We start from the raw sequence: 23,695 nt of genomic DNA, 5'->3' as shown, positions 1-23,695 counted from the left end.
GCGACGAATAACCTCCAGGTCCAGAGGAAGAGTGCCTGCTAAGACCTGCAGGGCAGGATTACTGACTGTACGGCATGCTCTAGTCACAGTGAGTAGGATATTGCGTTGAATTGTATGTAGCTTTGCTTTATTACGTGCAATGATGGCACGAGGGAACCATATGGCTGCACCATAGCACACAGCTGGTAAGAAGATGGTTTTATAAAGTAGCATGAGAGTCCTCCTTTTCAAACCCCAGTCTGCTCTGCTAATTCTTACGATCATGGCAGTATAACGACGTATTTTATTGGAGAGGTAATTAAGATGAGGTAAGAATGTTAATCGGGAGTCGAAGGTTACTCCTAGATATTTTAGTTCTGTTTTGAGTTGCAATGTCTGCCCAGAGATTTTAATTTGGGGTGGTCTTCTTATGTCCAAGGATCCTTTGAGGAGGATAGTCTTCGTTTTTTCCCCAGAGATGACTAACTTGTGGTTGTTTGCCCAATTTTGGAGGGTCGTTAAGGCAGGGGAGGCAATTTGCTCAAGCTGAGTTCTAGAATCAGCTTTGATAAGGAGGATGAGGTCATCTGCATAGGCCATGCAGTCCACAGGACCCAAATCCATAAGAAGAAATTCATCTAGTATCAAGTTCCAGAAGTAGGGCCCAAGAACAGAACCCTGTGGGCACCCTCTAACAACTGGTCGGGAGGTTTTCTGAAAATTTGTTTGAACAGTGACTGAGCGGTTGAAAAGGTAGTTCTGGAGACAGCGGTAGAGGTTGAGTGGAATATTGATTTGACGTAATCTCCTGACAATGCTGGGCCACCAGATGGAATCGAAGGCACCAGCAAAGTCAATGGAAATAGCCAGTAGATATTTTTCTGTGGTTGAGTTTGCTGTGTTGAGCAGATTGTTCATAGCATCTTCAGTGGAGCATCCTGGCTTAAAGCCATACTGCTTTGGAGAGTCTAAGTTGGCTGTCTGGTAGTAGGTGGATAATCTGGATTGAAGCAGCCGCTCCATTACCTTTCCCAAGACTGGGAGAAGAGCAATGGGGCGGTAAGATTTGGGTAGAGTAGGATCTTTATCTGGAGCTTTTAGGATGAGTCGAAGAGGATGGGAGGGATTTGTCACCCTTTTTTAGGAACTGGCTGATTAGAAGAAATTTCCAAGAAGGAAAAACACCTTTGGAATAAGAAAGTGAAAAAAGGCGCCAAAGAATAGGTTTAAGTTCAGGAGAACAGGTTTTGAGAACAAGTGGAAAAATACCATCGGGACATGGAGCTTTCTTAGCATCAAGATTCGTCAAAAGCCTTCGTGCTTTTGATGGGACACCACAGGAGACATTGAACGAAGCATGTTGGGAATGGTGGGTCGTTTTTACAAGGATCATTAATACATGAATTGAAAGAAAAATGGGATGCTAGCAGGTCAGCTTCATCCTTGGCCGAAGTGACAACAGAACCATCTGGTTTTCACAGAGGTGGGAGCAGAGATGGGCAAAAGTTGCGGTCAATAGCGTTGGCAAGAGACTAGAATACTTGGCTACCATTAGGACAAGAAGCAAGTTTTCTACTCTTAGCCTGTTTAAACTCTAGTTTGGACTGATTATTAACTGCTTTACAATTGTTGCGAGCTTTGGTGTAGGCAGAAAATGAAATTGAAGGATTAGAAACCAGCCAATTACGATATGCAACGTTCTTCTCTTGAACAGCCTTATCACATTTATTGGAAAATCAAGGTTTAGATAATGAACGATATTTTAAAGTGGAGTGTGGGATAAAGGATTCCTTCCTGCAAGTATAATTTCCTGATACGATCTGAGCAAACGTTGACATCAGAACTTGTGAAACAGTAATCCGCCCAAGGAAAAGAAATCTCGCAGGTCATCCCGTTTTGCATCCTTGTAATGCCAAGCAACACAAGGTTGGGAATAGCCATGAGATAAAGGCTCCATTGGAGAAGAGACAATCACTAAGTATTGATCTGAAGTGCCTGAAGAACCCTCTCACTTCAACTGTGTACTTAGAAGGGTTGTTTGTGAGGAAAAGATCAAGCGTGTTGGGGGTATGATTAGGATTGTCCGGTATTCTTGTAGGTAAATGAACAATCTGTGCAAGGTCATTAGTAATTGCAAAAGCCTCAGCTTCTCGTCCAGCTGGGTCGGTGTGACTAGAAATCGGAACCAGCTGGAATTGTGAACATTAAAAGCATCAAGGAAAATCCATCAAAGAGCTCCAAGTGATTAATGGAGTTGGGAGAAAGGTAGAGACAACAGATGAATTTTACACAATGAGGTAGAAAGATTTTATGCCAGACAAGATCGAAGAGAGGAGTTTCTAATTTACCAAGTCTCTGACAGGGAATATCAGAACGGACATATGCACAAGTAATACCTTTGGGGTAAAAGGAATCATACAGCAAATAATTTGGGCAACTGAGATGAGCAGTATTTGAATCAACCGATAACTGAAATTCTGTCAGAAAAAGTACATGGGGTTTTTTTAGACTGTAAGTGGAAATGGACATCGTTGAGATTAGAAATGAGACCACGTATATTTGTGAAATGAATTAGGAAGTGTTTGGGAGGTTTAAATCTTTTCGCAGATAAGCTTGCTCTGTTAGTTTAACAATTCCTTGTCTATTCAATAGTAAGAAAAAGAAAGTGGGACATGCTGGATGAAGTAATGAAATGTTTGGATATGGTGTACACATGGTAAGAATATATCCAGATCCTTGACATAATGTGGCCTCGATAGTGCACCCCGTATACACACTACTCGGACTCCCTATATTCACTATCTGGCAGAGTAGAGGTAGCAAGATTATACACTAGCCGATCCGGAAGCCTCCTAGAGAGTTACCAATCGGTTCGGTCCTGTGTACTAACTAGCGGCCGGCCTGTGAACACCGTTTTAGAGCTCTACCCTCAAAATGTAAGGAATAATGGATCTCTCCACGATGCTCATCATCACCTGAAAAATTATCAATCATACTACATAATCGAAGAGATGGGGAAGGGTTGACTGGAACTTAGCTCTGGAGACTAAACATGGGTTCCACCACTTCAAGCCTCAAATAAGCAAAGTGGTGGTGTTGCACCGGTTGCTGAGTGTTATCTGCCCCCTGGTACTGTCTGTTAACATAGAGGGACTGCATTCCTCCATGTGCTGTGGGCGCCACACCGTTACCCCTGCTTACGTTGGTTCACACCTTGGTGATCACCCACCATGTACTTGTGCATGAAGGTTATACCCAGGATTAGCAACAGTCCTACCCTCGTGAAGGTGCTAGCAGAGAATTTGGCTTCACAGACCGTCCGGACTTCACCGAAATCGGTTCTACTTGAGTTGAGTGTCATCCGAATATAAGTTCCATCAGCGTGTTTGACTCGCTGGTAGGAAGTACAGCTTGTCTGGCCTATGTGAGGGAATGTCTGTGACAACCTCAAGGGCCAATTGTTTATTATTTGGTTTTTAGGAGCATTAGCAACTAAGGCCGTATTGCTCCGGTGATTTGCAGTGGTCATACCCTGACCTTTCGGCATCCACTGTAAATAATTGTGTGTACAAATAAATGAAAAAAAAAAAAAAAAAAAAAAAAAATGGAATGTAGCAGTTCACTGAAAATGCCAGAGATTTAAAATTGTGCAGATATTTTATTTGTTTAGTGTCATGTACCCTTGTTCTTCTGGTCGTTTAGCCGCTGGACCCCTGCTGAGACCCAACGTTGTCCTACGTTTGCCCCATGGAGGCAGACAAGGAAATACCAGTAGACTAAGATTTACTCTGCCAGGTCCTGCTGCTTAATTTCTTTAGATTTCGGCGGCTAAGACCTAAAAAAAAAAAGAAAAAGAAAAAAAAAATAAAATAAAATAAAAGGGAATAGTCGCGGTGTGAGGATAGTGTTAGGATTTGAAAGGCCGGAAATATTAATGGTGGAATGTAATTAGGTCTGGAAAGTGTGGGGCATTCTCTTGCATCAGATAGAGTGGGGGAGGGAGACCGAAGGCTGGCGGGACAGGCAGAAATATTGGAGTCAACAGGCAAGACAACTCCAGATTTCGGTAAAGTGTAAAATGTTAGGGGTATTTAGGGTCAGACGGCAACAGGGGTTTCCCTCATCTTCCTGTAGCTTACATTGTGGTGTGATACAGTTTGCTGTAAAGGCCAGAGATTTAAAAGTGTGTGGATCTTGGAATATGTGGTGTCATGTACCGTTGTTCTTCTGGCCATTTAGCCGCCAGACCTCTATTGAGGGCCGACGTTGCCCGTACTTCGCCCCGTGGAGGCAGACCAGGTACCTAATAGTTTGTATTTACTCTGGCAGATCCTGCCATCTAATTTCATGAGATTACAGTGGCTAGGACCTTGAGAAAAAAAAAAAGTAAATAAAAAATAAATATATAAAAAAAATAATTAAGTAAAATAAACTGCTGCTCGTGCCCGCCTAAATTTGTCAGACAAGACTTTTCATTAACAAACCTGTGCTGTTTCTGAATTATTACTGCAGTCTTGTCTAGATGATCCTGCAATGAATCTTTAATCAGTGACTCCATTATTTTTCCCGGAACAGAATTTAAACTAACTGGTCTGTAATTACTCGTGTTACCCTTAGAAAACCATTTGGAATTGGGGATACATTTGCACATCTCCATTCCACGAATTCAAGGATGCTCGCATAAATATGGCTAAGTGTTTGCTTACTTCCTTTGCCGCCTCCTTTAATATAACTGTATAGATCCCATCCACCCCAGGTGAATTTGTTATATTTAACTTCAACAATTTCTTTTGCACTTTGCTCTCAGTTATTAAAAAATCATTAAGGACCGTGTTACAGTTTGATAAATTTCTGCTATTTTGCTGCCTTAATAACTCCTCATGTGTGAATGTAGATGCAAAATACTCATTCAGATTATCTGCTATCTTAGCATCGGTTCAGTCGAACCATCGATATCAAGAGTACCAATCTGAGTCACCCCTTTCCATTAGCCTCATTAATTTGTCTCACTTTCATTTAGAACTAAATTTTGAGCAGTATTCGGGGTTTGTCAGCTCGCAGAACAGGCAAATCTGTCTACGAACACGCACTTGTATAGAATTATATCCAACAACGCAATATTGCCTTAGTCGCTGATGTGCTTATAATCCTACGACAGCAATAAATAGGACGTCACGTAGGACATGTCATGGGGCATCCAGAAACAGCGTCTCCTCGCGGGATGCTCTATCGGAGATATGTTTTTCGTTTTGCTACTTTTTTTTTGTGTAACCCTCGTATATTTGCTTAAATACACATGTGTAATTTCCCTCTACTTTCATTCCAAGCGATTAATGAGCTGACAGAATACTGCATACTGTACACATGTACACCGTATCTAAATCTAAGGGACTTTATGTATAGTAATTATTAATATGTCCAGTAGATGGCCTTTGTTCATCGTCAGCAAAAGTAGTACGTCTGAGTTGTTTTTAACATGTGTTTGATAGAAGTTTTTAGTGTAACATTTTTTATTTCATTTTGATCTACATATTTTTCTCTATTTTTAACCTTTATAATCCTACTAGCGACCTCATCTTACCTGATTAGATGTGATGAGTGAATCGATGATATATGTTTATGGAGTGTTTTACTCAGTGTTCAAGTAAGTGGCTTGTATCTGTCAGAGCTTAGCCTTATCGGCATAGTATCATATGCAGTATCGAGGTAAACATGAAGTTTAGTACCGGGTAATTATTTGTTTTAATATATTGTAAACTTCCGTTCATTCCTTCCACCCTCAATGATTATTATTATATAAGTAATTTTTAAAATAGATTCAATTTATCATAAAAAGGTATTATAGAGTATGCCTATAAGTGCCAGTCAATTACCCACCACTGATATTCTACATTGAATGCATGACCAGTTAAAGAACGTTTAGCCGTTAACCTTATTCAGTACACTCTCGATAACTCGAGGTTAAAGGGAGAAGAAAAATATGCGAGCTATTGAAAGTTGGGCTTTTAAAAATTTACTGTTATCCGATAAAAAAATAAAGCACTGCCTAAACAAAACGCCGAAAAATACAGTATGCCTTATTGATGCATTGCACCACTGAAAAATTGTAACTGAATTTGGAAAAAAAAAATGTATTGTAGCAACAGAACTATTATGGTGTAATAAAAGTGTAAACAAACTTATGCGCTCATATTTTAACCTTTGACCTCCTAAATGAAACACGAGCCGTGTTGTGTCTGACATTGTTTTTTTTTTTTTCTTTTTCTTCTTTTAATTTTTGTTTTGAATTGAAAATGATGTTTCGTTAATTCTGATATGAATGCCTACATTTCGTTTTTAGAAATTGTTTGGCGCTGCATGCTGTTTCTTCATTATATTATACTCCCACGTCAGCCAATTTCCAGCTTTTTATCGGAAAAACACTCAGTGGAAGATGGAAAATTTCAGAAAAATAAAACAAATTATATTATGTTGGTGCAGATTATGCTGTATTAAAGTAGGTGTAACCGCACTGAGTTACAGTCAAATTTTTTTATGTTTGTGTAGTGGAAATAACAGCATTTCTTGAGCTGCATAAAATATTACCTGTATTTCATTATAGTGCAGCCTTTAATTTCTTTTTGTGGCTGAATACAAATAGACGAAAGCAGCGTTGACGTTGTTTACAAACACAAGGTTTGAAGTGCTCCACAAATGACTAGGCCAGTTTAATGCATCATATACTCAAAAAAGCAACATGACTGAAAAACTGAGGTTTCCATTGGTAATTATCAATGAATTGTCAGTCTTGCTTCCCAGTAGTAACTGATGGCTCCATGATCTAACAAAAGCAAACACAAAATGTACATTATTTCTAAATTATATATTGCTACCTTACAGTGTGTTCTTCAAGATTGTTGACTGCTTTTTTTTTTTTGGCTCTCTTTATTGTTAATCTGTACTCTGCACAACCAGTGAAGAGTAAACTGACTGAATATATATTTTTAACACATTACAGCAAGTTGAAATCATTGCTCTAATGTGTGGAGGATAATATTAAAGTTATATGCAAAATTGAGAACAGAGAAGAGACAATCGCTAATTATCCTGAGTTTCTTTTAGATGGATCAGTGATCCAGGCAGTTTGTAAAACAAACAAGAGATTGAGTCATCGGGGAAAATGTGATTCAAAGGACAGATGACTGATTTCTATTATTGAATAATCGTTGTGAGTTGTAAGACTTTTTTTATTAATCTCATTTTTATAGCAAAGTCTGTTGCATTTAATTTTTTTTTTTTTTTATGTGAACCCCAAACACGAGAGGTATGATGGAAGACCACAGGAGGCATTGAATGGAGTGTGTTGGGAATCGTGGGAGGTGTTTTACCACGATCATTAATACATGAGCTGGAAGAAAAATGGGATGCTAGCAGGTCAGCTTTATCCTTGGCTGAAGTGACAACAGAACCATCTGGTTTGGACAGAGGTGGGAGCAGAGATGTGCAAAAGTTGCGGCCAATAGCTTTGGCAAGAGACCAGAATGCTCGGCTACCATTAGCACAAGAAGCAAGTTTTCTACTCTTAGCCTATTCAAACTCTAGTTTGGACTGATTAATAACGGCTTTACAATTGTTGCGAGCTTTGGTGTAGGCAGAAAATGAAACTGAAGAATTAGAAACAAGCCAATTACGATATGCAACATTCTTCTCTTGAACAGCCTTAGCACATTTATTGGAAAACCAAGGTTTAGATAAAGGACAAGATTTTAAAGTGGAGTGTGGGATAAAGGATTCCATTCCTGCAAGAATAATTTCACTGACACGATCTGAGCAAACGGTGACATCAGAAGTTTTGAAACAGTAATCTGACCAAGGAAAAGAAGAAAAGAAGTCTTGCAGGTCATCCCATTTTGCATTCTTCTAATGCCAAACAACACGAGGTTGGGAATAGCCATGAGATAAAGGTTCCATTGGAGAAGAGACAATCACTAAGTTGTGATCTGAAGTGCCTAAAGGACCTCTCACTTCGACCGTGTACTTAGAAGGGTTGTTTGTGAGAAAAAGATCAAGCGTATTGGCTGTATGAGTAGGATTGTCCGGTATTCTTGTAGGTAAATAAACAATCTGTGCTAGGTCATTAGTAATTGCAAAAGCCTCAGCATCTCAACCTGCTGGGTCGGTGTGACTAGAAAATGGAAGCCAGCTGGAGTTGTGAACATTAAAATCACCAAGAAAAATTACCTCACTGTTAGGAAAGTTGGACTGGAGAAAGTCAAGTTGCAAAGAGAGAAAGTCAAAGAGCTCCAAGTGATTAGTGGAGTTGGGAGAACGGTAGAGACAACAGATGAATTTGACACAATGAGGTAGAGAGATTTTAAGCCAGAGGAGATTCCAAATTGCCAAGTCTCTGACAGGGAATATCAGAATGGACATATGCACAGGTACCACCTTTGAGGCGAAAGGAATCATACAGCGAATAATTTGGGCATCTGAGATGAGCAGTAGTTGAATCAACCGATAACTGAGATTCTGTCAGAAAAAGTACATAGGGTTTGGCAGACTGCAAGTGGAAATGGACATCGTTGAGATTAGAATTGAGACCACGTATATTTGTGAAATGAATTAGGAAGTGCTTGGGAGGTTTAGATCTTTTCACAGATAAGCTTGCTCTATTAGTTTGACAATTCATGGTGTATTCAATGGTAAGAAAAGTGGGTGGGACATGCTGTATGAAGTAATGAAAATTTTGGATATGGCATACACGTGGTAAGAATATACCCAGATCCTTGCCATAACGTGGCCTCGACAATGCTCCCCGCATACACACTACTCGGACTCCCTATATTCACTATCTGGCAGAGTAGAGGTAGCAAGATTATACACTAGCCGATCCGGAAGCCTCCTAGAGAGTTACCAATAGGTTCGGTTCGGTGAACTAACTAGCGGCCGGCCTGCGAACACCGTTTTAGATCTGTACCCTCGAAATGTAAGGAATATTGGATCTCCCCACGACGTTCATCATAACCTCAAAAGTCATCAATCATACTGCATGATGGAAGAGATAGGGAAGGGTTGACTGGAACTTAGCTCTAGAGACTAAACATGGGTTCCGCCACTTCAAGCCTCCAGTAAGCAAAGTGGTGGTATTTCACCGGTTGATGAGAGAGTTATCTACCACCTAGTACTGCCTGGTAACGTAGAGGGGCGGCGTTCCTCCATGTGGTGTGGGTGCCACACCTCGACCCCTGCTTACGTTGGTTCACACCTGGGTGGTCACCCACCATGTACTTTTGCATGGTGGGTGACCATGCATAAGTACACGGTGGGTACAGTGAGGCAAGAAAGCAAGCTTATGTAGCATCAGCCAAAAAAAAAAAAAAAAACTCCCAATTCCTGCACAAGAATTTGTCTAATTCTTTCTTGAATTTATTCAACCCATCCACTTCCACAATAACACATGGAAGCCTGTTCCAACAAGCAGCCACCCGTTGGCTGGAGGCAAACTTCCACACATTTATCTTGCAACCATCCTTCCTCAACTTGAATTTGTGCTCTCCTGTATGTAGTCTCAGCAACTGGAGGAATACCATTAACATTCAGCTTACTCAATCAATTCAAAACTTTAAACACCTCAGTCAGATCTTCCTGCAAGTGCCTAGCCTTGAGATGTTGCAGTTTGCAGACCTGAAGCCTTTCTAGGTAAGAGCACCCTTTTGTTCCCTTCACCACTCTGGCTGCCCTCCTCTGCACCTATTCTAGGAGCTCTACATCCTTCCTAAAATGAGGCCTCCAAACCTGTATACAGTACTCAAGATGTGGCCTAACCATAGTCTTAAGTAAATTGACAATGCTCAAATTCTATGGGGAAAATGCATTTGCAGTTTGGAACAGCAGACTTATTAACTTTTGAAATGAATCTATTCATAAGTTAGGGCCTTTCTTTGTGCTTTTGTTTCATTTCCTCTACATAACAGATTGTCACTTAAGAATTTTTGCATGTATTTTGTTCACAAATTAAGGAGCAAACTTCTATAGCACATTTTACATTTACAAAATTTTAAAATATTTAAAATTCATAAATTTATTTAGTAAATCAAGACAGCATAAAGATTTTTAAATGCCTGGAGACAACAAAGAAAATGCTTTCCCCTTCCTCACTACATGAAGAGGCTCCAGTAATACTGGATTCATTTTCAGTGCTGTATAACTATATGCAAAGGCCCCATTAATGCTGTTCATTTTGCTGTCCCTAAGAGCTTGTGTCCAGACACAGTTGCTTCCAGACCTTCAATCTTAATATGGTGATTGGGTAGACACCTGTGTCTGATTTAATAAAAAATTAATGCAACATTGATGTTTGTTTCAAAACATTGCAGAAATAAACTGTGGCATGTTTCCAATCTTAAACTCTTCTGTGTCAGGTTTGGAAATCTCATTTTAAGAAGGATAATCTGCTGGAAAGGAAGAGAAGAGCAAGAAGATTAGGTGTGGGTACATAATGGTATGCTTATCATGACGACCAACTGGGTTCTGTAAATTGCATTATAAGTTGAATTAACTAAATGCTGAAAGCATATTTACTCTTTCTCAGGCAACACACACACACACACACACACACACACACACACACACACACACACACACACACACACACACACACACACACACAAGGGTCCATAAATTGAAAAAGAATAGGTGTAGAATACGTGTGAATAAATTTGCCTTGAAAGAATAATTTGTTTTTGGAATAAACTTTCATCGGATATTGTGGAAGTAGGTAGTTTCAATAAATTTAAAGGATTGGGCAAATGAAATATGTAAACAGTTTTTTTTTTTTTTTTTTTTTTTTGTTGATGCTGCATAAGCTTACTTCCGTGCATCATTTTGTCAGTGATGCAAAGAGGGGATTGATATAAATCTCCTTCAAGATAAAATCAATTAAATTAGAACACAAAATTTACTTTTTCTAACATTTATCAATTGCAGGCCTCGACTTCTAATCCACTTTTTTGAAGTGATTAATAATTTTAATAAAAATTCCATCTTGTTTCTTACATGTTGTTCCAAATATAATAACTGGTATTTACAATACATCCTGTGAATAAAGTTTAATGTCTAATCATGGGGAATTTTACATTCTGCTCCATCTCATACATTCATATGTGTGAAAGTGGTTCTTGCACTGCCATTGGAACATAAAGCAGCTTGGAAAGCAAGGTGTGGGGATTCCAAGCCCCGATGTGGGTCGTCAAGGAACAAGTAAATACACGGGCTGTGTTAGGGTAACTAAAAGTAAGAATAGGTGCACACATATACTTGCATGTGCAGTAATGCTAGGAGCAGTATAAATAAATTTGATGAATTTGAAGCACAGATTAAGTCATGAAATGCAAATATTGTAAGGATATCACAGATGTGGTGTCACTCAGACATAAGGGATGCAAAAATTGAACATGGAGAGTGCAATGTATACAGATAGGATAGACAGAACAGGAGGGGTGGGTGAGGGGGTTATGCTCTTAGTTAAGAAGCATATTAAATATGCTTCTTAACTAAGCTGCCAGGTCATGAGCTTTTTTCAATGATATACTCTAACATACAGTTCATACAGTGGGCGTGAGTGGCCAGTGCAGTATTGTCAGGGTGGTTTGGCATAAGCACTAGGAAAATGGAAGTGGGAGTAGGAGTGTGTTATAGGCATAATGACAGTGATGAGTATAGAAAACCACTATACAGAGAATTAAAGTGGGCCAGTAAATCAGAACATCTTATAATGGCAGATTTGAACTTTCCAGATATTGACTGGAACTCTTGGGTTGGTCACATATGCACTCACACATTAGCAAGACTTTTGTGGATTTATTAGATGACTGTTCTTTACAGCACGTTAGCCAACAAGCACTACTCTTGACCAGGTTATCAGCAATGATTCTAATGCAGATAAAACCCACTGGGTGGTAGTGATCACAGTGTACTGATGGTGAATTTACTTAAAGATAGGTACTGTCAAGGGTGAAGGGAAAGGCTTTTGTAACAGTGACTACAGTGTTCTCAGAGAGTTTTTTTAAATTCTGTATGGCGGGACCAACTAATGATGTTACCAACAACGAACTCTAAATGGGAAGCACCCAGGGAATTAATCATAGATGCTACTAGGCAGTTTGTACCAACTAAGAAATATTGTTCAAGGTTTAGATCTAATGGATGTCAGATAAAGCAATGAGACTTGTAGTAGAGAAGAAAAATGCATAGGATGCATATAAATTATTAGGTGATACAAAAGCCTATGGTAGATACACTGTTCTGCCACGTTATTAGGTACACCGCTGTTGTGCATGCAAATAGTTTGTCCCACAACTATGCAAGTAACATGACCATAGTTGTGTATATAAATTCAGCAGAACAACCTTTTTAGTATTAGTTAAGCGTCCAAACTGTAGCAAGAATGGGGAAAAGGAGTGATCTGACAGACTTTGAACGTAGCATGGTAGTAGTTGCAAGATGTGCTGGACAAAGCATCTCTGAAATGGCAGTTCTCCTGAACTTTTCGTGCACCACAGTTTCAAGGGTGTATCGAGAATGGTGCAATGAACAGAAAACATCCTCTTAATGGCACTCCCGTGGAAGAAAATCGATTGTTCATGAGACAGAGATCAGAGGAGGATGGCTAGAATTGTGAAAGCAAACAGATGGGCCACAATATCTCACATCACATCAGTATACAACCTTGGTGTGCAGAACAAAATATTGCAACGTACCACTAGTCACACTTTGTCGCGAATGGGCTACGACAGCCGATGGCCACATTGCGTACCTTTGTTATCAATGAAGAACAAGAGAACACGCCTCCTGTGGGCACAGTAACACCAGCACTGGACTATCAAGGATTGGAAAACAGCTGCTTGGTCAAACAAGTCAAAGTTCCTGCTGCATTATATTGATGGAAGGCTCAGAATTTGGCAAAAATAACATGAATCCATGGACCCTTCATGTCTGACGACTACTGTGCAAGGTGGTGGGGTCAGTGTTATGGTGTGGGGAATGTTTTCTTGGCACACGTTGGGTCTGTTGATACCCATAGATTCATATCTGAATGCCACATTGTACCTAAACATTTGAAAGTGTCTGCAATTCTGCCCAGACACGATAGGAGAGAGTATATGATGAGAGCCTTGTCGATCAGTTCGGCCCTGGAAAGATTGTGCAAGGCTCAAGGGGTAGAATTTTTTTTCAACCTGGACTGTACTTGTTAACAGGAGAGACTGCTTCTACAGGGATGGGATACACTTAAATAGAAAGGGTGCAAGAATATTTGCTGATGCTATCGAGGCAGTGTTAGGTGGGTCGGAAAATGCTAGCTTGGGAGGGATACAAAGACTAATAGATTAACAGAAGCCACTGGCAGATGTGAAAGTGATTCTTGCACTGCTTCTATTGGAATGAGCAGAAGCTTGAAAAACAAGATGCAGGCTATTTCCGAGACTGCTGGGAGTCATTGCGGTACAAGTAAACACATGGGTTGTGTTAGGGTAGCTAAGAATAGAAACAGGTGCATGTATACTTGCATGTACACCAATGCCAGGAATTTGGTAAATAAATTTGATGAATTTGAGGTATTGCTCAAAGCATCAAAGGCGGATATTGTTCGGATATCAGAGACGTGGTGTCACACAGATATTAGGAATGCAGAACTGAAATTTGGCGAGTACAGCGTCTACAGAAAGGATAGACAGGATAGGAAGGGTGAATTGGTTATGCTATTAGTTAAGAAACACATAAAATCCAAGGAAGTGAAGCCAGTCGACATCGCTGGACAGTGCAGTGTCGAGTCAGTTTGGTGTGACATAAGCATTGGGAGATCAAAATTGAGAGTAGGAATGTGCTATAGGCCTAATGACTCTGATGAGTATAATAAGAAATTGTGCAGGGAAATAGAGTGGGCCAGTAAATCAGAGAGTCTTATAATGGGGGATTTTAATTTCCCAGATATTGACTGGAATTTGGGGGCTCGTCACTCACACACTAGCAAGGCTTTTGTGGATTTATTGGATGATTGTTTTCTACATCAGCATGTTCGAGAGGCAACTAGAGGGAGTAATACTCTTGATTTGATTATCAGTAGTGATTCTTCATGCATTAAGAATCTGCAGGTAAATGAACCACTAGGTGGCGGTGATCACAGTGTGCTGTGATCACCGCCACCTAGGGACCAACTGATGATGTTACCAACATCATCAGTTGGTCCCAACAGCAAATTCAAAATGGGAAGCATTCAAATAACTTATCTTGGAAGCTACTAGGCTTTACATACCAACGAAATATTGTTCAAGGTTTTGGCCTAAATGGATGTCAGATGAACTAATGAGACATATGACAGAGAAGAAAAATGCATGGGATACATATAAATTAACACGTGACACAGAAGCCTATGATAGATACAAGTTGATCTGTAACCAAGTTAAAAAGGAGGTTAAGCAGGCAAAGGCAGATTACGAGAAATCTTTGGCAAAGGATGCAAAGAAAAACAGCAAAGAGTTCTTTATTTACTTATGTAAACTCTAGAAGGAAGGGGATGAATCAGATTGGTCCACTTGATATCGATGGGTCAGCTGTTGATGATCCTGCTCAGGTAGCTAACAAACTAAATGAATTTTTTGCATCGACATTCACACATGAGGAGTTATTCAGCGAGGGGAATGCCAGAGGTGTATTCAACTCTGGCAGTAAGCTAGAGAATTGTGTAATAATTGAGAGTAAAGTGGAGGAGAAATTGTTAAAGATAAACACAAGAAAGGCACCTGGGGTAGATGGGATCTATCCAGTTATATTAAAGGAGGCATCAAAGGAAGTAAGCAAACCCTTAGCCATAATTATGAGAGCATCCTTGGACTCAGGGCAGGTACCCACAGACTGGAGATGTGCAAATGTGACCCCAATTCACAAAGGAGGCTCAAAGGCTTACACAAGTAATTATAGACCTGTGAGTTTAACTTCTGTTCCAGGAAAATTAATGGAGGCACTGGTTAAAGAAGCACTGCAGGATCATCTAGACAAGACTTCAGTTATAGCTCGGACACAGCATGGTTTTGTTAAGGGAAAGTCTTGCCTGACCAATTTGATTGGATACTATGATGCAGTCACAAAAGAACTGGATGCAGGGAATAACTCTGATATTATATACTTGGATCTTAGAAAGGCTTTTGATACTGTTGCACATGGAAGACTGCTGCACAAATTGGAGCAGTGTGGCATTGGAGTTAAATTGCTGCTATGGATAAAGGGGTGGTTGAGGGGGAGAAGACAGAGAGTGGTAATCAATGGACACTGCTCATCGTGGACTAATGTTATTAGTGGAGTCCCTCAGGGTTCAGTGTTGGGTCCATTATTGTTTTCTGCATTTATAAATGATATTGATGATGGTATATCAAGTGTACTGTCTAAGTTTGCAGACGATACAAAGGTTGGCAGGGTTGTCAAGGACACTACTGACACTATGCTGCTGCAACAGGATTTGGAAAGGTTGAGCAGATGGGCTGAGAGGTGGCAAAAGAACTTTAACATTGACAAATGTAAAGTACTACATATGGGAAACAGCAACCCCAGAGCAACGTATCAACTCTGTGGTACTACACTGACAGTGGTAGAGAATGAAAGGGACCTGGGGGTGGTTGTGCAGGCAGATATGAAGTTTTCTGAGCAGTGCAGATGGGCTGCAAGAGTAGCTCATGGTGTCTTGTCAATCATATACAGGAATTTTTCTACCAGGGATGAGGAGGTGATTATTCCCTTGTATAAGGCAATGGTCAGGCCACTCCTTGAGTACTTTATACAGGTCTGGAGGCCTCATTTCAAGAAGGATGTAGAGCTGTTGGGACGAGTACAGAGAAGGGCAACAAGATTAGTGAATGGAACAAAGGGGTGCTCTTACGAAGAAAGGCTTAAGTTTTTCAAATTACAGTGTCTGGAGACTAGGCACCAGCGAGGTGATCTGATAGAGGTGTATAAAGCCTTGAATGGTTTGAGCATGCTCAATGCTGATGGGATTGTTCTTCTTGCTCAGAATAATCACCTGAGAGGGCATAAATTCAAATTAAGGAAAGACAGATGTAGGATAGATGTGCGGAAATTTGCCTTTAGCCAGCGGGTGGTTGGTAGGTGGAACAGACTTCCATCCCTTGTCGTGGAAGTTGATAGCCTAAATAAGTTTAAGGCTCAGCTGGACAGGTATTTCGAACGAACAGAGGGGTGAAGTGGAAGTGGTTCTTTTTTTTTTATTTATTTATTTTACTTTATTTTTATTTTTTTTTTGGCTGATGCTGCATAAGCTTGCTTTCTTGCATCAAATGCCTCTACTAATGCTAAAATGCTGCTTCCTTGCATCATTTCTAATACACATGCACACCCATACACTATGTATATACATTTTTTCTGAGTTTCCTGGGCTTGGGATTAGATTTTAAATATGGTAACCATATATTTGTAATGTGATTTGTATGGTTATATGCATGTGATTGCCTAGTAATGTTATATCACATTATTTATGGCTAGACATTGAGGGAAGAATACAGCCAGGTCTTGCATAATGTGAGTTCGATTAACGCGTTTTTCGGTTACCGCTATTTGAAAAAATTATACCACTTTTCACTTTACACGATGCAAATTTCCAATTAACGCAACCTTTTTTTTTGTTTTTTTATGCGATGGTTGAATTGCGCGTTAAGCTTACCGTGTGTCGGACGGGCAGTAAACAAACGTTTGCCTGCCTCGGTGTGTTCCATCAACCATTGGAAGAAGACGTGTTACTTGTTTGTCTCCTGCTAATAAAATCAATGCAGACTTGTATTTAAAAATACAAATTTTTAAATGAGCCAGATGAAAATGTTACCGCGACGGAAATAATGGTAAAAGAACTAGATGAAATCTTTCATATCGCAGATAACCTCTGTGATATTTATTTTGCCAGGGCCCAGAAAAGATTCTTGTCGGCTATCAGATTTTGATTGATGAAAAGAGAAAGTCATCACTGTTGAAATATTTCTGCAATAGTCATTTATTCATTGTGTATTTTATGTCAGGGGTTCCCAAACTTTCTCGGTTCAACCTTAGTGGCTCAGTAATTTTTTCACAGTGCACCCAGACAAAAAGAAATACCTAACGGTTCCATTTAGTAGTTAGGTCCAAACAACTTAATAAGAAATAATGAAACTGTGAACTACCTCGAAACTCATTTTTCGATTGAAAAATAGTGGGATGGGAGGGTAAATACCCTACCTAAGCTAAGCACCCCCTCCTTGATGACACAAAACAATCGGAAAGAAAATGCCTCCACGATAATCACCCAATCACAGAACTTGACCGTATAATCACTGTTCTACGATCACATCCACTGAGTGAGTACAATCACAGCACTGAGTGGGAGGTGCCTTCACCCGCCAATCACCGCCGCCTTTCCTCACTTTCATCGGTGTACTCTATACTGGAGTTCAGACAAAAAATTAAAAATTTTTTTTTTTGGGGGGGGGGGGCTCTCCTTGGATACCTGGGCTACCCCGGGGTTTGCCCTGCCAGAGCTTTCTTCTTTCCTAATGTGTCCTGGCCCGCCTCCCCAGGGCGGTGACGGAAACTGTGGGTGTTAATAGCTCTCCACAAGGCCCCATACTGGCTGTGGCCAGAGGAACAACAAAACCCACACTAACACACACTCTCGCCTTATGCAGCGTATTGTATTATACACAGAGTAAAAACACAAAGTTGGGGGAGACCCCTGGTTCTGCCTGGCAAAAAACACTGTCACTATGATTGTTATCTAATCAGGAAATAACCTATGTAATTATTTATCTTATTATTTACCTAGTTATTATTTACCTGCATTTACATAGGTCACTTAGAAAAAGGCTGTTTGCTTCGGGTTGTATGGTGCATGAGGAATATTGTTGCATCATAAAGAGCAGGACTAAAATATTTAACTGAAATATTTACAAGCTATAAAAATATTTAAAATATTTACAAAATACTATTTACAAATATGCAATATTCATTAATGTACAAAAAACATGACAATGGAACGTTTGATGCCAGTTAGATAGAGAAGTATGTGCATGAGGCGGTGAACATTATGGAGGCAGTTGTCAATAATTAATTACCTTCCTAGTGACGTAATTCCCTCGCTCCCTTCTTCCATTGGCTCAAATAAATATCTTTAGGAGGAAAACTTTTTTAATGTATAGAGAGATATTCTTGGAAAAAAACTGTTGTGTGAAGAATTGCCCATGGATTATACGAACGTTTCAGCTTTTCTTAAAGGTTACAATATTTATTGTATGGATCTTTTTATTTTTTAATAAAAAAACAATTTTTAAAAAAATTTTTTTAAATTTTTATATTGTTATTTTGAAAATATCAGAAAAAATATTAATTCTTTGGTAAATTTAAAAAATGTACTAGGAAAAAATATAGACTGGAACTATTATTTATTTTCCAGTGGAAAAGATCATTAAATGCACCAAGTTTTAAATGTGTGCATGAACGTATACACAGTTGCTTTTTATAATATGAACAAATGCTTCTAAAAAATTAAACAATATATGTATGTATAAGTATAGTGCAAAAGCATCAATAATACATAGTCAAATCTGAATGAACAGAATATTAGCAAAGCGGCATAATTTTAAGTTATATCTCATATTGTGAATACCTTCACAACGAGTTGCCATGATATTGCACTACTTCGAATAAGTAACGCTTCACCTAAGGAGAAGACTAATGTTACTTATTCTCAGATGGATACCACCACCCAGACGGCACCGTTTCAGGGCTATTTGGCCCTTCTTCGGTTGGTGGGTAGGTACCCGAGTGATGCAGTGATGGCAAAACAGTTATGAAGTAAAAGGTAAAATGCAGCCATTGTCAACCCACTGCAGGATGGAAGCCTCCTCAACAATTCATGCTGATGGAAATGGACCATAATCTGCTACGCTGGTCCAGTGCGGGTTGGCAGATTGACTGTATTCAGCAGTCAGGGGCTTGAACCCTGGTCTACTCAAAGAGCGCGTGCTACTGCACTCCCACTCGGCTACAGAGGCATATAACTCCACAATATGAGAGATGCCTGATGGTGTATGATGTATTTAGACTATAAAGTGTTTACGGTGTAAGCCTCAAGCTATGGAAAAGTCTAGACTATGTATAAGTATAGTGCAAAAGCATCAATAATACATAGCCAAATCTGAATGAACAGAATATTAGCACTAGGCTTTTCCATAGCTTGAGGCTTATGCCCTAAACGCTTTTATAGTCTAAATACATCATACACCATCAGGCATCTCTCATATTGTGGAGTTATACTTCATAACTGTTTTGCCATCACTGCATCACTCAGGTACCTACCCACCCACCGAAGAAGGGCCAAATAGCCTGAAACGGTGCCATCTGGGTGGTGGTATCCATCTGAGAATAACTAACATTAGTGGCGCCTCCGTAGCCAGGTGGGAAGGAGCAGCAGTGCGTAGCACACGCTTCTTGATTAGACCGGGGTTCGAGCCCGTCACCACCAAATACGGAGGATGCGGAAAGGTCAGGGAATGACCACCGCATATTCCCGGAGCAATATGGCCTTAGTTGCTAATGCTCCTAAAAACCAAAAAAAAAAAAAAAAAAAAAAAAAAAACAACAACAACAACTAACATTAGTCTTCTCCTTAGGTGAAGTGTTACTTATTCGAAGTAGTGCAATATCATGGCAACTCTTTGTGAAGGTATTCACAATATGAGATATAATTTAAAACGATGCCGCTTTGCTACTATTCTGTTCATTCAGATTTGACTATGTATTATTGATGCTTTTGCACTATACTTATACATAGTCTAGACTTTTTCATAGCTTGAGACTTACGCCATAAATGCTTTATAGTCCCAATATATGTATATATTAGATACAATTCTATACTTTAATTTTCATATATTTTCAAAAAAAAAAAAAAATTTCAACACAACATGATATCTACTTATCTTGCTTCTCATAGAGTAGCGTCCATCTTGAATGAATATCATGTTGCATTTCCACATCTTTCCTAGTAAAAACAGTAAAAAAATCTTTCAGAAACAACTCCTGCTTGATTATGGGAGCGAAAAGACGCTTAATCTTGAATGCTAAACAAACATGGAATTCAGGAACTATTGCATTAAAAGTTTGACTGTATTTAAGAAGCCAGAAATAATTTCAAATTTTGAGTTAGTAGTTAAAGAATACAAGTCTTATTTTTGAAAGGCACCCATTAGGTACATTAATTTGCAGGGTTAATGATGTACCATGGAAGAATAATGTAATAAATGATGGTGAAAATTAAATACAGAGAGTTTTCTTAATTCCTTGTGCTTCATTCAGCATTTATGCACTTTAGCATTAGCATTAGTAGAGGCATTTGATGCAAGAAAGCAAGCTTATGCAGAATCATGCAAAAAAAAAAAAATAATAAAAAATAACCACTTACACTTCACCCCTCTGTTCGTTCGAAATACCTCTCCAGCTGAGCCTTAAACCTATTCAGGCTATCAACTTCCACGACAAGGGATAGAAGTCTGTTCCACCAACCAACCACCGCTGGCTAAAGGCAAATTTCGTCACGTCTATCCTACATCTGTCTTTCCTCAATTTGAATTTATGCCCTCTCAGGTGATTATTCTGAGCAAGAGGAAGAATCCCATCAGCATTGAGCATGCTCAAACCATTCAAGGCTTTATACACCTCTATCAGATCACCTTGCTGTTCCCTAGTCTCCAGACACTGTAATTTGCAAAAGTTAAGCCTTTCTTCGTAAGAGCACCCCTTTGTTCCATTCATCAATCTTGTTGCCCTTCTCTGTACTCGTTCCAGCATCTCTACATCCTTCTTGAAATGAGGCCTCCAGACCTGTATACAGTACTCTAGGTGTGGCCTGACCATGACCATTGCCTTATACAAGGGAATAATCACCTCCTTATCCCTGCTAGAAAAATTCCTATATATCATCGACAATACACCATGAGCTACTCTTGCAGCCCGTCTGCACTGCTCAGAAAACTTCATATCTGCCTGCACAACCACCCCCAGGTCCCTTTCATTCTCTACCACTGTTAGTGTAGTACCACAGAGTTGATACATTGCTCTAGGGGTTGCTGTTTCCCATATGTAGTACTTTACATTTGTCAATGTTAAAGTTCTTTTGCCACCTCTCAGCCCATCTGCTCAACCTTTCCAGATCCTGTTGCAGTAGCATAGTGTCAATAGTGTCCTTGACAACCCTGCCAACCTTTGTATCATCTGCAAACTTGGACATTAAGCTTGATATACCATCATCAATATCATTTATAAATACAGAAAACAATAATGGACCCAATACTGAACCCTGAGGGACTCCACTAATAATATTAGTCCACGATGAGGCAGTGTCCATTGATTACCACTCTCTGTCTTCTCCCCCTCAACCACCCCTTTATCAATAGCAGCAATTTGCCTCCAATGCCACACTGCTCCAATTTGTGCAGCAGTCTTCCATGTGCAACAGTATCAAAAGCCTTTCTAAGATCCAAGTATATAATATCAAAGTTATTCCCTGCATCCAGTTCTTTTGTGACTGCATCATAGTATCCAATCAAATTGGTCAGGCAAGACTTCCCCTTAACAAAACCATGCTGTGTCTGAGCTATAACCGAAGTCTTGTCTAGATGATCCTGCAGTGCTTCTTTAACCAGTGCCTCCATTAATTTTCCTGGAACAGAAGTTAAACTAACAGGTCTATAATTACTTGTGTCGCCCTTTGATCCTCCTTTGAATTGGGGTCACATTTGCACATCTCCAGTCCATGGGTACTTCCCCTGAGTCCAAGTAAGCTCTCATAATTATGGCTAAGGGTTTGCTTACTTCCTTTGCTGCCTCCTTTAATATAACTGGATAGATTTCATCTACCCCAGGTGCCTTTCTTGTATTTATTTTCAATTTCTCCTCCACTTTACTCTCAGTTATTACAAGATTCTCTAGCTTACTGCCAGAGTTGAATACACCTCTGGCATTCCCCTCGCTGAATAACTCCTCATGTGTGAATGTCGATGCAAAATATTCATTTAGTTTGTTAGCTACCTGAGCAGGATCATCAACAGTTGACCCATCGATATCAAGTGGACCAATCTGATTCATCCCCTCCCTTCTAGAGTTTACATAAGTAAAGAACTCTTTGCTGTTTTTCTTTGCATCCCTTGCCAAAGATTTCTCGTAATCTGCCTTCACCTGCCTAACCTTCTTTGTAACTTGGTTGCATATCAACTTGTATCTATCATAGGCTTCTGTGTCATGTGTTAATTTGTAAGTATCCCATGCATTTTTCTTCTCTGCCATATGCCTCATTAGTTCATCTGACATCCATTTTGGCCTAAACCTTGAACAATATTTCTTAGTTGGTATGTAAAGCCTAGTAGCTTCCAAGATAAGTTCTTTGAATGCTTCCCATTTTGAATTTGCTGTTGGTAACATCATCAGTTGGTCCCACTGTATAGAATTTAAATACTGTCTCAGTCCATCGTTGTCGCCTTTACGGAAGCAATAACTCTTCCCTTTACCCCTAATGGTAGTTACCTCTTTGAGTAAATCCCACTTCAGCACACTGTGATCACTGCCACCTAGCGGTTCATTTATCTGCAGATTCTTAATGCATGAAGAATCACTGCTGATAATCAAATCAAGAGTATTACTCCCTCTAGTTGCCTCCCGAACATGCTGATGTAGAAAACAATCATCCAATAAATCCACAAAAGCCCTGCTAGTGTGTGAGTGACCAGCCCCCAAATTCCAGTCAATATCTGGGAAATTAAAATCTCCCATTATAAGACTCTCTGAATTACTGGCCCACTCCATTTCCCTGTACAGTTTCTTATTATACTCATCAGAGTCATTAGGCCTATAGCACACTCCTACTCTCAATTTTGATCTCCCAATGCTTATGTCACACCAAATTGACTCGACACTGCTCTGTCCAGCAATGTCGACTGGGTTCACTTCCTTGGATTTTATGTATTTCTTAACTAATAGCATAACTCCTCCTCCCTTCCTATCCTGTCTATCCCTTCTGTAGACATTGTACTCCCCAAATTCCAGTTCTGCATTCCTTATATCTGTGTGACACCACGTCTCTGAAAACCCCACAATATCTGCCTTTGATGTTTTGAGCAATACCTCAAATTCATCAAACTGTTAATTCATCAAACACTTACTGTTAGACCATTAATTTTGGCTATAATGAGTATGTTTTGATTTTGCTAATTGTGTTATAGTAGACTTAATGTAATAATTTTTTAATTTTTTTTAACTTTCAGCTTACTAGCAAGAGTAATAGCACTCTTATCGCTGTTATTCACATTTCTTGTGTTTGCGGTGGTGCTTTTTTACCTACTGCTTCAGTGGTATATTCGTATAGTTTTAAAGAAAGATAATGAAAAGAAACGTGGTATTGAAAAGGGAATAGTTACTGTAGGTTTCTTCCATCCATACTGCAACGCTGGTGGTGGTGGTGAGCGGGTTTTGTGGACTGCAATAAGAGCACTGCAAAAGAAGTGAGTATTATTCTTTGTCTTTATTAGTGTTCGCCATTTTCTGAAATGATGTGTAGTGTTATGTGAGAAGTACAATGTATTTTTACAAATAAGTATTCTTAGAAAATAGCCAAAATATTTGTAAAAGCTTTTATAAAGTTCTGGTTGATGACAGGAAA

At 39.5% G+C, this 23,695-nt stretch overlaps 1 protein-coding gene across 2 annotated transcripts in view; it reads left to right on the top strand.

Moving 5' to 3' along the window:
- Nucleotides 1-5,513: 5,513 nt before the first annotated feature.
- The window catches only part of Alg11 (ALG11 alpha-1,2-mannosyltransferase), a 54,613-nt gene continuing 36,431 nt past the window's right edge, over nt 5,514-23,695 (top strand). Inside the window, exons 1-2 of one of the 2 annotated variants that reach the window (XM_090380035.1) lie at nt 5,514-5,623; nt 23,301-23,537. In XM_090380035.1, coding sequence (XP_090236161.1) covers nt 5,574-5,623; nt 23,301-23,537 — 287 coding nt within the window. In that variant the 5' untranslated portion in view covers nt 5,514-5,573. Of the gene's footprint in view, nt 5,709-23,300; nt 23,538-23,695 lie in introns of both variants that reach the window. The other variant, XM_090380042.1, reaches the window with a different exon arrangement.

This window comes from Mastigoproctus giganteus, chromosome 1 (assembly GCF_048544385.1).
Source record: "Mastigoproctus giganteus isolate SK-2022 chromosome 1, ASM4854438v1, whole genome shotgun sequence".
NCBI lineage: Eukaryota > Metazoa > Arthropoda > Arachnida > Uropygi > Thelyphonidae > Mastigoproctus > Mastigoproctus giganteus.
The sequence above is the reverse complement of the archived record's forward strand: the minus strand, read 5'-3'. Positions and strand labels throughout refer to the sequence as shown.